The 17,048-nt window shown below is 32.2% G+C and overlaps 1 protein-coding gene across 1 annotated transcript; it reads left to right on the forward strand.

The window, feature by feature from the left end:
- Positions 1–8,625: 8,625 nt before the first annotated feature.
- LOC135627077 (UTP:RNA uridylyltransferase 1-like) lies at positions 8,626–16,865 on the forward strand. The gene is made up of 6 exons (XM_065133036.1): positions 8,626–9,692; positions 10,779–11,150; positions 12,877–13,100; positions 13,203–13,266; positions 15,030–15,226; positions 16,243–16,865. The coding sequence occupies exons 1-6, from the start codon at positions 8,751–8,753 to the stop codon at positions 16,463–16,465; spliced, it is 2,022 nt and encodes a 673-aa protein (XP_064989108.1). The 5' UTR covers positions 8,626–8,750; the 3' UTR covers positions 16,466–16,865.
- The last annotated feature ends 183 nt before the right edge of the window (positions 16,866–17,048 follow it).

Genomic DNA, 17,048 nt, shown 5'->3' on the forward strand with positions numbered 1-17,048 from the left:
CTTTTTTTCTCATTTCTTGAGATTAATTTAGATTTAAAATTTCAAAACGCCACCGGGAGATATGACGAGTACACATCTTCACGTCATACTCGTCATATCTCCACACCTATCCGAACGCTTTGTAAGCCAAATATATCAATCGATTATCTCGCATGATCTTCCCAATGCATAATGGCATTAGCTGTAATGTCTTATGATTTGATCGACTCTCACATTCAGTGATATCCGACCATTCCACAAAATTATTTCTATAAATTAGCTCTAATGTCTTATTTTTAGCGATTATCAAGCCTCGTATAATGGATATTGAATGTGATAATTTTGTCAATTTTTTATAAGTAATTTTGCATTAAAAAAAAATTTGTGAATCGAATACCAAACATGTAAAATAAAAAATAAAATAGGATAGATGTGATAGAATATCATAGTAAAAATAAATATGAAACAATAATTTTATATTCCTTATATATTCTAATCATCAATCCATTTATGATTTGATGATCAATCTGAATGGATGATTGGAGTGTATAATTGCGTTAAATTTTTTTTTCTCATAATCTATATAATTTACAGTGACTCAAATAATATTATATCCCTTTCATAATAAATTCTTTAATTCTATAATACTAGAGACTTACTGCTCCAACAAGATTTTCTCTTCCTCGTTCTCCCTATTATTGTTATACAACTCTTTATTTCTATTTTATATTTTTGGATTATGGCGTTGCAATTCCTCCCTATTGATCTCCTAGTATAATTTGCTCTACAGATCTACTCTACTTTGCTTATCTAATTTACTTCTTTTAATGTTATACCTGCTTCTCCAACGATTATCTATTGCTATTCAGTTTACTTCACAGGCATTCCCTTTTATACTAGTGCCTACTACCCAATATCTTCATCGGTGTCCTCGTCTCCTTCTTATTAACCATCGAACTCACTAGTGTCTTAAACCCACGGTCGACCTCTTGATCGTACATCAACACTCGTGATTAAGATAATGACTCAGGAGAGAAAAAAAAAACTACCTCTTCTATATATCTCATATCATATCCTCATTTTTGTACCCTTTATATCTAATCTCCTCTATTAGATCAAATATTCTCTTATTCACTTCTTGTATCTGATCTCATCTAGCATATCAGATCTTTATTATCTATACATCCAAATCAGATCATTAGTTTATTCTGGATTTTTCACATTGTATTGTAGCATCTTTTCAAAATATGTTTGTCCACTATATCTAACACTCTAATTATTATCTAACATATAGGACTTATATCTATGTAGTAACTCTAATCCCCTTTAAGCTATTCAAATATATAGTCACATGTGCTAGGTTATACATGGTCATATAAGTTGGGCTGAGCCTTACCATTGAACTAGGTCATGCTTGGCTCGCGAGTTGATCATACCTAGACACATGAGTTGGGTTTATATCTGATCACATGGACTGGATCGTACCCAGTCGCATAAGCTAGCCCATGCTTGGCCACATGGGCTAGGTCATACAGGGTTATATGGATTTGAACGTACCTAGCCACATGGGTTGGGTCGTACCTTGCCATATGGGCTGGGTTATACATGACTACATGGACTGAATCGTACGTAGCCACATGGGCTAGGTCATGCCTAGCCACATGGGTTGGATTGTACTATGCCACATGTGCTGGCTCCTATTGGGTTATATATAGTCACATGTGCTAGGTTATACATGGCCATATGAGCTAGGTCGTACATAACCACATGGGCTAAGTCATCTGGTCTAATAGATCAACTTGACTCAAGTCAAACCCTAATTAGACTCCTCTTATCAAATTAGATTTCAATATTTAAAATTATTAAAAAAATAACTTCAATCGATTAATTAAAATTTTAAATCCATGCTCTTAAATTTAAAACTAATTATATTATAAAAATTTACACATAATTATTGAAACATAGATATATCTAATTAAATAAATTAAAACTATTATGTTAATTCAAAAAATAAGAATTTTAATAATTAAATCAATGTTAAAATTTACTTAAGCTTAAAAGATCAGTATAAATCAAATAATCATTCTAACATTATAAATCAATTATCATTTTTTACTAATCATGAAAATTTAAAATTAAAACATTATTATACATTATAAAAGTATAATAATCTCAATATCAAGATTTCAAAATATAAATTAAAGCTAATTAAAAAAGAAATGATCCTACTTGCCCTCGGCTATCCATTCCTCAATAATCATCTCTTCGAAAAATCATATCCTCAATCCTCCCATTATTAGGCTCGGTGAAAAATGAGGGAGGAGTAGCCTCCTTTATATACAAGAAGAGATTTCTCCGAAATGTAACTAATAATTTAGTTTTTATTTTTAATTTATTTTTATTTTACTTTCATACACAAAGAAAGAAATATAATATTAATTTCTTATAAGTCACACATAAAAATGGAATGTAAACTGTTTACTTCATAAAAATTCAAATCACTCATTAGGAAATAAATAAATTAATAATTTAATTGATTAGTAGAATTCCTAACTTATCTACATAATTAAGGAAACCAAATTTAATCATTTCCTTAATTGTAATACACAAATATAAAAGTTAATAATAAAGTAATATATCATTTATAATAATTAATTTATATTAAGGGAGAAATTATCGATAATTACATACTATATAGGCAATAAAAATATCATTATTAGTGATAGTAAAGAAATCCCTATCACTCGTACTAATTCCATAACACTTAATTCATATACAAATACTTTTATATTTGATAATGTTTTATGTTCACCTTATAATCTTATTTTTATTTCTCAAATTTGTAAGTAAAATAACATGAATTCTTTTTTAACTTGTTTCTTATAAAGAATCTAAGCACCAGGGTATTCTCAGGTCAAAATAAAAATATCTATGGGTAATCGTCAGCTTCACAAATTACTCAACTAGTCTCTTTTGTTTCAGTTGTTGTTCTAATCAATGTGTGGCATCATCATATTAGTCATTCATCATCCTCCAGTCAATAATAACTAACTTCTAAATTAATTAGAATTATATTTTATTATGATGCTTGCCTCAGTAATAAAAGTCACATATTATCTTTTGAAATATTTTTTCTTATCATACTCCAAACCATTTAAAGTTATTTATACTGATATTTGGAGTCTTACCCCAATAATTTTTTTTGATAATTTCAGATTTTATATTATTTAATAGATTACTTCACTAAATATATATGATTATATCCCTTCAAATATAAATCCGAAGTTATTATAGTCTTTACTCATTTTTAAAAGATAGTTAATAACTTCTTTTAGTCTATCATTCAAACAGTTTACTCTAATAGAGAAAGTGAATACCAAGCTCTAATAACTTACTTCTCATAATGTGATACAGAACATCTTAAGTTACTATCGCAAATACCTTAAACTAGTTGGCCCTACTAAATGAATGTATTGATATATAGTTGAAACTAATCTCACCCTTCTTCACTAAGCCTCTATGTCACTAATCTTTTAGTTAACATTCTTTTAAATAGTTATATACCTCATTCACCGTATGCTCACCCTAACTTATAAACATCAGTCACCATTTGAATAACTATTTAACAAAGCCTTTAATTTTTAAAAAATTAAAAAATTTAGTTATTTATGTTATCTCTGGCTATGCCCCTATGCTTCACATAAGTTAATACCAAGTTCTAAGCTTAGCATCTTTATTGGGTACTCCCTTAAGTATAATGCTTTTCGATACTGTGATCATTAACTCAAAAGGTCTTTGTATTATATCATATTATTTTTGTTGAGTCTATCTTTCTATTCTAAAATCTTAGTCTTTTAGCAATGTGAGCCACTACAATAACCATCATCATTAGGTTTATATAAGGACATCTCAAATCCCTTCAAAGACATCTTTCGCCATATCAACTAACAATTCTCCTTTAGACTTATATTCTTTTATTACTCTAGTTCAATAGCATCTTACCCCTTCTCTTCATCTATCTTTCCATTAACTCACCCTATAATATTTAATGAAGTAATGCCCTCGATACCACAAATGATATATTTATCCTCTCCTTAACCAAGTGACATCGAAGTGTATCAACTTGATTAGATATATGTCATTAACTCTTCATCAATTCTTATATCTTCAGTACAATTTAATAATATCACCAAGCTTAGATATCACATGATAATACATTTTAAATATAGCATATTTAAATTATATTAAATCCTTGATTCCATGATACTATAATTTCTCCACACGAGTCTACTGAATTCACAACCATCACCAAAGCCAAAAAATCTTAATATTGGTGTAAAGTCATGTATGAGAAATTCAGTGTCTTACTCCATAATGTCATATGAACCCTTGCACTATTCACCTCATACAAAATATTTTTGGGTGTAGGTGAATTTTTTGAATTAAGTGAAACCCAGATGAATATATTGTTATATGCAAAGTATGTCTAATGACCAAAGGGTTTTACCAATGATCATGTATTGATTTCATAGAGATCTTCGGTCCGGTTATTAATTGACGATAATTTAACTCATCCTAAGTTTGGCTATCACTCAAGGCTAGCATGTATTACAACTATATGTTAACAATACTTTCTTTCAATGCATCTTGATTAAGGATGTCTTTGTGTAACAACCCCGGCTTCGTCTATCCGTAATATATAAATAATATTTGTAAACTATAAAAAGCTATTTATGAACTTTTGCAAGCTCCAAGAGCTTGGTATACCAAACTTGGCTCGTTTTTTATATCAACTAGCTTCATCAACTCCAAGTCTTACACTTCTTCAATTCTACAATAACAAAAGGAATGTATTATATATTTACTTGTATATATGGATGACATTATCATCACAATCAATAATTCCATGAAAATTAAATAATTTCATAAGCAATTGATAGATAGATTATCTATCAAAGACTTAGAAATCTTAAGTTATTTTCAAGGAGCGGAGGCAACGTTCATATCTTCTGAACATTTTTTTTTTATCTCAAAAGAAGTATATTCGAGATATACTATTAAGGACGAATATGTAGAATGACAAAAAAAGTTACCACCCCACTCTCCACAACTGAGTTACTCAAATCATATGATGTTCGCTCTAATACAGATTCTATATAGTATCGATAAGTACTTAGTTCTTGTAGTTAAAAGATTTGAGAAAGAAGAATGAGCTAGGTATTATAGACATAGATAACTCCGCGCTCACAATTCTCACTTTTGCCTTATTACCATACTATATAAGAATTGAAGTAGGTAAAAAAGGGAATATCTTTACTTCATTCTATATGGTCCTTAAGTTATAACCGAACAAGCAACTCAATAACTCATCGCGTTAGCCACGAAGTAACTCACTAACGTGGGTCGTGAGCATTCAAAAGTGATTCTAGATAAAAGTCTTCTTTCTTTAACTATATTACTTAATTAGTGAGGATCGGGCTCCCAAGCTACGAGTTCCTAATTAATGACACTCCAACATACAATATTTATTTTTCACATATTTTAACATTTCATTTATGTATCGATTCTCCACTACACATTGGTCAATACTAAAACATGTCATACGATATCTTAAAAGGACTCTCAATCATGGACTTCTTTGTAAATATTAATCACTTCATCTTCATGCCTTTACAATATCGATGATAGAACATCTACGTTAGTTTATATTATTTTCTTTGGAGCAAATATGATCGGTAAGAGTTTTAAAAAATAGAACAAAGTTATAAGATCTATGACTGAAACTGAATACTGGGTTATTGCCACCACCTTTGTATAACTTAATTGAGATACTAATTTGCTACACAAACTTGGCATCACCTCTCAATCAACTCTTGTAATAATATCAATGCCACCTATCTATATACTAAGTGTTCGACTCATGAATGAAATATATTATCATTAGCTTCTACCTATTTAGAGATTAAATTGATAGATGTTAACCATGTGTTTCTCATATTCATATTTCTAATCAATTAGTATATTTTCTCATAAAACATAATAAAAAATTATGTTTTGTATTGGTCCGAGATTGATATTTTTAATAGAAGTTTAATCTTATAAGAGTAGAAGTTCATAATAAAAAATTATATAAAATAATAATTTTGTATTCCTTATCTATTCTAATCCTTGATCAATAATAATTTGAGAATTAATCATGGATAATCATGCTTTTGAGTGTCTGATTGAATTTTTTTTTTTCAAAACTTATATAAATATATATTATTTTAATAAAATAATATCATCATTTTCGTAAACAAATGAATGTATCTATACGTTGTTGATGATAAATTCCATTTGTTTTTATTCAAAAGAATGTGATAAAAAAATATTGTATATTAAAATAATGTCAAGGTCTCTTTCTTTTCCCTGAGTGAATGACATTGAGACTTCGTCGACGCATTAGACTAATAACAAAACCAAATTCAAAAAATATTTATTGTAATTAATCGATTGGTGGTTTACATTGTGATATATTTATTATCTTTAATAAGTTTAGGGGGTTAGGGTTTGCGGGATACATGTCGATCTTTAATAAGTCTCCTACTGTTGTTTTATTTTCTACCATTTCTATTCACAACACGTAAACTTTTTCTCGGTTTATTGTTGAGATCTACCTAAACAGTGAATACATCATTATTTTGTAACCTCAAAGTAGTTAATAATTTGTAACTATTGATGATTTAGAATGACCTATTAGTAATCTATTGATTTTATTAGTGAAAGACTTTTATCTGACTTTAATCTCTCATAATATTGCAGGGTTTATAAGTACTTATTATTTTACATTTGTGATTGATTTACTTCCATATTTTTACCACTTGTTTGGTGGTCTACTTAATTACATACAATATTACCATAGGTTGATATTTAATGAGTTTGTATGTATATTTATTTTACATAAAAGAGGGAAAACATAAATCGCAATGGTAATTTTTTCTTGACATAAATATGATAATTGGTTGATATAATAAATTTATGTTTAAATTAAGTTTTTTTTAATTATCTTATTTTTCGTAACTTATAACTAACTTAAGCATCAAAAAATTTATATGACTTATAACTCGATACTATTAAGTCTTCTTTAATTGAGAATTACATCCTCATAGATTAACGATTTTGAGGTTTCGCATATCTGATTCAACGTTTGAGTAGACAATCAAAATAGGTTCAAAAAATTATATATATTTAAACTCGAAATTGTGAGGGTGCCTCATATAATCTTCTTGGCAACTTCAAATTAATGTAATTAGAAAACAATACTTTAATGCTTACCTTTAAGAAAAATGGTATATTAATTTATTTCCAATGCAACATGTCCCCAAATTTTGTGAGTTTGTGATATGAGTTTCTAACTTCTCAGTGCCTTCGTATGCATCTCCCACTCAGTCCATTAATCTGATTTTAATATGTAATAAATAAATATATATATATACATTTAATGAAATCTTAATGCCCCCATACCACAATAAAATTTTTAAAAATCACCTTCCCCTTTTTTTTCCCCTCAATAGAATGTGTATAAAGTAATGGCATGACATCACATTAAAAAAATTAAAAAATAATTTTTTGCGACTCAATTATTTTTAAAAATTTTATGATGAAAACAATGTATAAAACTTATTAAGAGTCGACGCATTTTGGGAACGCTTCATAGTCCTTTGTAAGGTTATACATGATGATGACATGACATACTTGATGAAGATTAAGATTTGAGATGAAAAATTAAAATCTAATACTAGTAACAAATATTTATAAAGATAAATAAATATCTGAAGACCTGTGTGAGATTAAATTGATAAGGGATACAGGATGGAAAAGTGGCAAATAAATAAGGTTCGTGTTAATTAAGCTGAGTATATATATTTATGAGAGATTACCAAAACATGCTATTTTTTTTTTGTCTCACAAATAGTTCATAAATTTCAAAACCTTAATATTACCTTTTTTTTATTATTTCCCTCCTTATTATCTTTAGAGTGGTTATAAGTTAAGAACCAGTTAAATAAAATCAAATTAATAATAAACCAAAATATTTAAAAAGTATAATTAGGAAATATTAAGTATATAAATTAAAAAATAAAATTAAAGTTATGGTAAAAATTATAAAATAGGAAAATATTAAATATTTTTTTAAAAAAAATCCTCTAACTTTGGGTTTTTTTTAGAACATCCCAAATTTAAAAATTTCTCATAGGGTTTTTTTAAATAATTATTTTACCTCTAACCGCTCTTCACCTGAAAACCAAATGTTAGGGATTTGATTAAATAAGATAAAATAAATAATAAAACTAAAATATTTAAAAATAATTTTAAAAATTTATAAAAAAGGAAATATTAAGTATATAAATATAAAAATAAATTTAAATTATGTTTTAAAAATATAAAATAGAAAAAAAATTCTGGAACTTTATTTAAAAATACATTTGGAGCCAAATAGGAAAACAAGTGGAAGGACAAAAAAATTTAAAATTTGTAAAAGAAGAGTTCTTCAAAGGCAAAAAAACGTCAAAAGAGTATTTTATATATATATATATATATATATATATATATATATATATATATATATATATATATATATATATATATTCATCGGTTGGTCCCTTCAACCAATTGGGTCGTCACAGTGGAGAGAGAACACGGGAGAGCAAAGCAGAAGGCAAACACTTCCGTCGCATCGTCTTCGCCAGCTCCGATCTCCCCAACGCTTCCGCCGCGGGCGCCGAAAGCGGATGGCCGACAGTGGCGGTGCTGCCTCCCCCTTGGATACCACCACCGGCCGTCGAGTTAATTCCAACTCTTCGCCCTCCCTGGACGGCGCCTTCCTCCTCCAACTCCTCCAAAACCCCCCGCAACCCTCCCGACCCTCCGCCTCCCACTCCTCCTCTTCCTTTCCCCACCAATGGTTCGACCCCGCCGTCGCTGCCGTCGGGCCCATCGACTGCGACCCTCGCCCCACTCCGCCGCCGCCTGGCCACTTCTCGGCGCCCCTCCTCTTCCACTCCCCTCCATTGTCCTTGCCTCAAGGCCTGCCGCCGGCCCTGTTTCCGCCGCCGGGATTCTTTCCTCTCGGTGGCGGTGATGCCGCCAGCTCCTCCCGTGGTCCAGGTAATCAACCCTTCTTTCCTCTTGACCAACAGAGATTAGGGGTTTCCGCTGGCGTCGTCCATCCTCTTGCTGCCTCCCCTCCAAGTAGCGATCTTGTTGGAATTCTTGGTCACCCGCCCAATGATAGGAATCTCGTGGATCAGACGGCGCCAAGAAGGAATATTTCGAGCTCTCGGGGCAGAGAAGATCGGAGTTCTTTGAGACCCCCACCAGGATTTCAGAAGTTGCAGAATGGCAAGAAATCAACGAGTCGGAGTAGTGATGGCGGAGAGATTCAGTGGAAGCCGCGGGTTGACAGATCCATTGGGTCTATTCATAGGAGCCATCAGTTCCACACCGACGAATCTAATCAGGACGCAGAGCGTCAGGCTATCAAAGAAGAAAATGGAGATAGAATGCACAAGCTGGAGATCAGAAACCAGGGTACACACGTTTCTTTTTACACCAAAAGCAAAGGTTCAGGTGACGAGGATAAATTATGGGAATCAAAGATGAATTCTACAACGTTGAAGGTTGATCGTGAAGTCAACAATGTCATGACACATATAAGCAGTTCGGGGTCTAAGGTAAATCATACTTCTAAATTAGAAGCAGTTAACTTTGTCTGTCAATTTATTATACGTGTAAGAGCACTTTGTCTAAGGTAAATCATAATTTCAAACCGGAAGCAGTTAATCACAGGTGTTAAATTACTATATGTGGAATTTATTCAGGTCCTTTTACTCATATGTTGCCTGGATATATTTCAAAGAAGCCATCAGTGCAAAGGATAATCATCATATAGTTTTTAACCTAAATATAATGTGATCATGAATAAAATTATTTGTAATTTGACTTTATTTCCAGTTCCCAATATTTTTGTTTTTTTAATTAGAATACATTTCTATTACATTAAATGATACGCATGATGTTTATACATAGATTCGAACCTGAGACCTATCATTTTATATAATAACGCACTAACCAATCTGGTTGTCTCAACAGAGACAATATTTTAGTTTTTTACTCTTGTAATTTCTGTGTCTTTTTTTTCCACTACCACTAGAAAAATATTATAAGGGATGGTTGTATATACCTAAGGACTCAATCCCATTGAAGTTTATTAAGAGTGAATTACCAAATTAGTGGTCCACCTACTGGATATCTTAGCTGATCTAATCAATAAGCATTGAGTAAATTTTTTAGTTGGCATTGGCTTTAAGCAGTTCCCTGACATACTCTGGTAATTAGACCTCCCTAGATCTACTTGTGATGGAAACATATTTGCATTACCATTCTTTTTCATATTTTGTTCCTAAATCTTCCTTCGAACTTTTTTTCTCCTGTCATTGCTTTATCTCTTATGTTTTACATAAAATTTTAGGTTTAAGGGAGATAAGATGCTAATGTAACATAGATCCCTTTATGTGTTTTCGAAATGAAATAAACTTACAATTAAGTGCTTTTTTCTGGAACTACTATTGGATAAACTGGTGATGTTCCACCTCCTAAATTCTTATTGGAAAAGCCAAGGTTTTGAAACCCCTATATGTAGGTCTGAGGTTTGTTTTTTTTCCTTTAGACCTATGTGAGTAATTAACACAAAATAATTATTTTTTGTTTCTTACTGTATTTTGAGTACCTCGATGACATTTTGCAATTTTTTTGTTCAGGACTCTAGGTCAGATCATTTTAGAGGGCATCATGTATCAACTCAACGAATGAGGATTCAGAGAAGGGCAATCCGATGCCGCCATGACATGGAGGCATTGAATTCCAGTTTTCTTTCAATTTTTGAGTCATTAGTACCTGCAGAAGAAGAAAAAGCCAAGCAGATGCAATTTTTAATATCACTGCAGAATTTGGTGAATAAAGAATGGCCAAATGCTAAGCTTCACCTTTATGGATCATGTGCTAACTCTTTTGGAGTCTTGAAGAGTGACATTGATGTCTGTCTAGCGATTGATGATCATGACTTGAGCAAATCTGATATTTTGCTAAAGTTAGCAGATCTTTTACGGTCTGGTAACCTGCAAAATGTCCAGGTAATCTGCATGAATTCTCTTATAAAATTTCCAAATTGCTCTGAATTGCATTCAGATGGCTAATTGTTTAATGTGCAAGTTATGCTCACATCAGTAAGCTATATCTTTAAGTTTTGTGTTTTTCCCCTTTTGTTTGGTTGAGTGCGAGGGTCACATTTGGCTTCTACTTTCTGTACTGAAATGTCTATCCGTCCTAAATTCTTATAAATGGTTGATGAAATGGCATATTTTCCACTGAAAAACTGTCTCGTGTAGGTGCATGTCTTGCATTGCAAAGTTGATGTTTTATTTACTTTTCTTGATTCCCATGTGTAATGATTTGAGAAGATTTTCTACTTCTCTTATAGGTTGACATTTCTGTTACGGGTTACCCAGCCAAGTGATTTGTCATTGAGGATGCATACTTTTGCAAGACTGCATACATGATGGCCATTGCATTGCAATTTTAGAGATCGCATGGCAGAATTTGAGCTTATTCTCTCTCTAAGAACTACTGAGCTTTACGGCTACCTAGTAAAAGCATGTGAACTGGGTGTTGGGATCCTTAAGAAAGCATTATCCTTGTGAATGATATGTGCCCCTTAATTGTGTAATCATATTCAGTTATATTCTATTGAATAATTAGCTTTCATAGACATAGCCATCACAACTACCACCTATTCTCTTCTCTTATCCCTGGGTCCATTGAAAAAAGATGGCCTTGTTCATCTAAACATAGAGTATCATTTAGTTTTCCTTCAAACCTTTAGATATATTTGAGGGATTTCTCTTTTGCACTCTTTTCTAAGAAGTGTGCAATATGAAAGCCTGTAAAAGAGAAGCGATAAAGTATAAGAAACATTTTAATATTCCATGGATTCTAGAATTAAAGTGTCGCCTGCATCTCAGTTTTGACCATTAGCTAGCATGTGCTGGCATGACATGGCACCTGTCGTTGCTAGCGTCACCCACCCTTGAGAAAAAAAGTGCAAAACACAATTGGATTATTTTTTGTCTCCTTCAGCTTCTGTCTCCATGTCCAAACACAACTGCAAATTTAGTTGGTGTTAGCAGCAAGTCAAGGTGTTGCATGGAAGAAACCTCTAGATCAAAGAGAAAGAGTAGGTTTCATAATTTAAATAATCTATTGGACTGGATATGTCCAGTTCCTGGTCAGAGTGCTGGTTTGGTTCTATTTAATAGCTTGGTTAACCTTATGCATAGACTCAGGTTTGAGCTTGGTCTGATCTGGCTTTTGACTTTTTAGTCAATACATCTACTAGTAATTGACAATTTTAGTCTTGGAAGATATCTTGAGTATTACATAAAGAATGTGACAGGATGCCACAAGAAAGTTGCAAAAAAGAATGATGCCTTATTCTCTTTCTTATGATGGGATTATGACGTAATGACAACCTGTTGTTCTTCATAATTTTTATCACTTTTATTAGCAGTTTAAATATTTGCTACATTGAAACATCGTAGGTTGAACAGAATATAATGTTTTCTCTTATAGCTGATTTTTATTCATGCTGTGTGCTCTTTTTATTCTTTTGGAACATTTTCCTCTGGTAAGTATTTGGCTCCATCAGCTCATTTTTTAAAGAGTCAGAATAAGATGTTAATAAAAACAAAAGAAGACAATTTACATATGATCATGGCCTAGTGCTAACTATGATGAAACAATGTTTGTTCTATATTATTTGGAGCATTTCAAGTTGATTTGTTAAGTTTTTTAATGTTGCAGGCACTAACTCATGCTAGGGTCCCTATACTGAAGTTGATTGATCCAGTTACCGGACTTTCTTGTGACATATGTGTGAATAATCTTTTAGCAGTTGTTAACACAAAGCTCCTGAAGGATTATGCACAAATAGATAAAAGATTACAACAATTGGCTTTCCTCGTGAAACACTGGGCCAGGTCACGCCGTGTCAATGAAACATATCAAGGGACACTTTCTAGTTATGCGTGAGTTTCATTACCACTCATACATGTTTGAAATCCTTTTTCGTTTTTGGGCATGCAGTGACCTAATACTGATGTTGATTATGAATTTTGATTTCTTTCCAGCTATGTGCTAATGTGCATTCACTTTCTACAACTTCGCAAACCTGCAATTCTTCCATGTTTACAGGTATGTAGGCTCTTGGTTTTCTCCATGGGATTGTATGATCTATAATGAACAATTGTTTTTTAAGATTTATATTTGCTATGTGATAATTCAAGTCATTATATATATCCATGAAAAGTGCACTTATGATTAGTTTTTGACTCAGAAGGCTAAGCTGTACATGATCTTTATTCAGTGTTTTAAGATGAATTTTCTAATATCTACATAGATACAAAAATGAAATTGCCCTACTTTTTGTCCAACTTGGATGCAATATCTTCTTTTAATTTTCTAATATGCCACCAGTCAGTTTATCGGCTGACAATGAGAATCTATGTGAATATATGTTATTGTGTATCCTGTTAGCCACCTCCATTATTAATACTTTTCAGATATTCTGAAAGGTTATTTAAGTGGCAACTTTGCCAAATCCGGCTGTTGTAATAGCTAACAATTGAAATTTTGTTGAGTTATGCTCCGAGGTAGCAGACAATTTAAAGCTGTTAACCTTAGCAAGAAAATGGGTAATTGATGAGGCTAAAACCATATATAGCTTGCAGCATGACTTAGTTGGGCATAAAATTTCTTAAAATTTTAACTGAAAAATGTTAGGATACTAATATGACTGGTCTATTACTTCTAGTATTTCATATCAAGAGGCTAAGTTTCTGGTTTTGGTCATTCAGCTTGTGTTGGAGCAAGCTATATTGGTGTTAGGTGTCTAAGAGTCCAAAAGAATCTAATATAGAAACTTCAAGAAATTTGAGGTGTGATATGTCAGTGGAATATATATTATCTTGTGAACTTACCTTCTGTGCGATGAAAAAAATCAGTTGGACCTATCATTTGATAATTTTGTTTGTTATTAAATCTGTTTAATGTAGTCCAGTGACTCTAAACGGATTGGGCAGATTGGGCCAACCTTAACACAAGGGGCACTTACACTTCGCAACACTGGTTACACTTTTCCAAACCTGAAGTTGGATGCCTAAGCTTGGAATTTCTTTGAAGCCTTATCCAACCAACTTCAGGTTTGGTGTACTTTGGGTTGGTTATTTCGGTGAGGGTGCTATGTTGGATAGAATTACTCTAGTCGTACATAATAAAATAAACAAGGTGAGTTATATGTAAAATACTGGATTGGGATTTAGGTTAGTGTTAATGCATGCCCAGCTGAAGTCGGAGCTGTGTTAAGGTTTATAATCCTAACAGATTTGGCTAATTTGTTCAAAACCCAACCCAAGGTCTCTTTCTCTCTCCACACACACACATATATGTAGATATACATCTCCATGTGAATATACAATTTTAATAGATAGAGGGAGACAAATACTCATTGGACAAAAAGGCAACTTTTCTTGACAAGTCAATGACCAATCAACATCTTGAAAATTAGTTATCCAATCATTGATATGATTATGCATTTTTGGAATCTGAAGTATTGCCATCAAAATTAAAAAAAAGGGATTAATGTCGTACCATATTTTTGTACTAGTTGATATTCATATTTTTATTATTTATTTTTTCGGTGGTGTCGGATGGTATGCCTATACTGCCTGCTATACTTGTATCATACCAATCCAACAAAGTGTTGAAACTTGTCTCAGATAAAAAATTTTGAAGCTTGATTGCCTTATCAAAATCATGAGATTGTCTGCTTGCTGATCTATCAAATGATGCAAAAACTGAACAATATAGCAATATTTAGTTCCATTGCAATCTTGTTAAATATGTTCCAAGGATATATTAAGTGTGATATCTTTGCAACTTATTTCTCTATTTGACAGGCAATGGATACAACTTACACTGTTACCATAGATAATACTAAGTGCACTTACTTTGATCAAGTGGAAAGGCTACGCGCTTTTGGTGTGAGGAATAAGGAAAGTATTGCACGGCTGCTATGGGCATTCTTCCATTACTGGGCATATCATCATGACTACACAAATGATGTTATATCTATTCGCACAGGAAGCATAATTAGGTAATGTCTTATCACTTTAAGAGTAAATTAGTAGTTTAATGCAAGCATGACATGTAGTATCTAACATGAATGCATTGCACTTTTGCCATCATACAGTGATCTTCAAATTATGCAGCTAATTCTTGTTTTTTTTAAGCTAGATCTGATATTCCAACTTACATTTTTCTGTGCATAATTTTATTAAGTTGTGTACATGACAATATCCACTTTTAGGTGCATGCAAAGATGGTTTTTTGGCTGTCCAAAAGTTGATCCATATATCACGACCAGTACCCCAAGACTCACACCAGAGGCAGATTGCTTCTTTTATGGATATCTGAAAATAATCTATATTATGTGAATGCAATAACCAGAAAGCGGAAAAAATAATATTGTCATATCTTAGCCATATACAAAAGTTCCCACTCGATATTCTGAAAAGATTGAGTAGATTTCAGCACTTTTATGTTAACAATTAGCAAAGAATTTTATTTGTCAGAAAATTTTATACATCTTATTGGCTTTAGTTATTTGGGTAAGAATACAAGTTCTTACTTATCCATTTCCCTTTTTTTTTGGCTCACTATTTTCCTCCACTCAACCTTTCTCCAATTGTTTGGCCTTAACAAATAGTCAAATGAGACAAGATTTGATGATTGTTTTGGATAACAGTGACATGAAGCTAAGAAATTTGCATGAATCTTTGGTGCTTCTGCTGGGATATTTATTAATCAATATAGTTTGGCACCTGTAACTGAGTTAAGAAGTACAAACTTTATCATTGATACTTCAGATAATTGTTTCTGTGTATACCATGTGCTAAATCCATAAGCAAATAGATCTCTGTTTTGGCTTCTTCTGAAATCTTATTTCTGCAACTTACCTATTCAATTCTCATTTTATTACATTTTAGAAAATTGCTGGTTAGAATATCAATTATGACTTTTCTAGAAAGCAGTTGGTGGTGCTTCAAAGAATGCTCTAATGTAGTAGTTAGCTTTGTTTCTTCTCTCTAACAACAAATGGTTGACTTGCAGTAAGCAAGCAAAGGATTGGACAAGACGGATTGGGAACGATCGACATTTAATATGCATAGAGGACCCATTCGATATCTCGCACGACCTCGGTCGTGTGGTTGACAAGTTCAGCATCAAAATCTTGAGGGAGGAGTTCGAACGAGCTGCGGATATATTGCAATACGACGCAAACCCCTGCGTCACCCTTTTCCAGCCATATGCAGCGGTATCACCCCCCAGTTGAATTCATTGGAGTCTGACAAAATGTTCCTTTAGGCTCCCACAGTTTATTTAACTTCGGTTAGTAGGAGCAGTTTTCTCTTCTTGGCTCCGTTGTGCATAGACTTGAGGTATTCTTCACATTGTTGTAAATTATTTGCTGCCCATTGCAACAACATATAGGGTGCTGGTGCACAAGGTTTAAGAAGTCGCGTAGTAAATGCTGATTTGATAGAAACCGGATGGCAGATCATGCGTGGTTCGAGTCATTCAGGATATTTTTATTAGAAAAAGTTCTATGTAACTCCCATCTCTATCTTGAATTGTTAACCATCTCTATGTAACTCCCATCTCTATCTTGAAAAAGAAATGTATAACTCTGACCTATATGTTTCAAATCAAACGGCATAGAAATTTTATATTAATATTTGGTGGGTTGATTTTGATACTTCAACTTAGGTTATCAATAATAGAAATTTATTTTAATATAAAATTTAAAAGAGTATAAAATGTTTATCGTGAAAACAATACTAGTTGATATTTATCGTGCAAGAGATGATTCACTTAATAAATTTTAAGGATATATGTTATGTTCTTACAATTTTAGA

Source organism: Musa acuminata, chromosome BXJ2-11, assembly GCF_036884655.1.
Source record: "Musa acuminata AAA Group cultivar baxijiao chromosome BXJ2-11, Cavendish_Baxijiao_AAA, whole genome shotgun sequence".
Lineage (NCBI taxonomy): Eukaryota > Viridiplantae > Streptophyta > Magnoliopsida > Zingiberales > Musaceae > Musa > Musa acuminata.

Coding starts and splice junctions, on each gene's coding strand:
- LOC135627077 (XM_065133036.1), top strand. CDS start 8,751: ATGGCCGACAGTGGCGGTGCTGCCTCCCCCTTGGATACCACCACCGGC. Junction 13,101..13,202: donor GGGACACTTTCTAGTTATGC/GTGAGTTTCATT, acceptor ATTTCTTTCCAG/CTATGTGCTAATGTGCATTC. Junction 13,267..15,029: donor CAATTCTTCCATGTTTACAG/GTATGTAGGCTC, acceptor TCTATTTGACAG/GCAATGGATACAACTTACAC.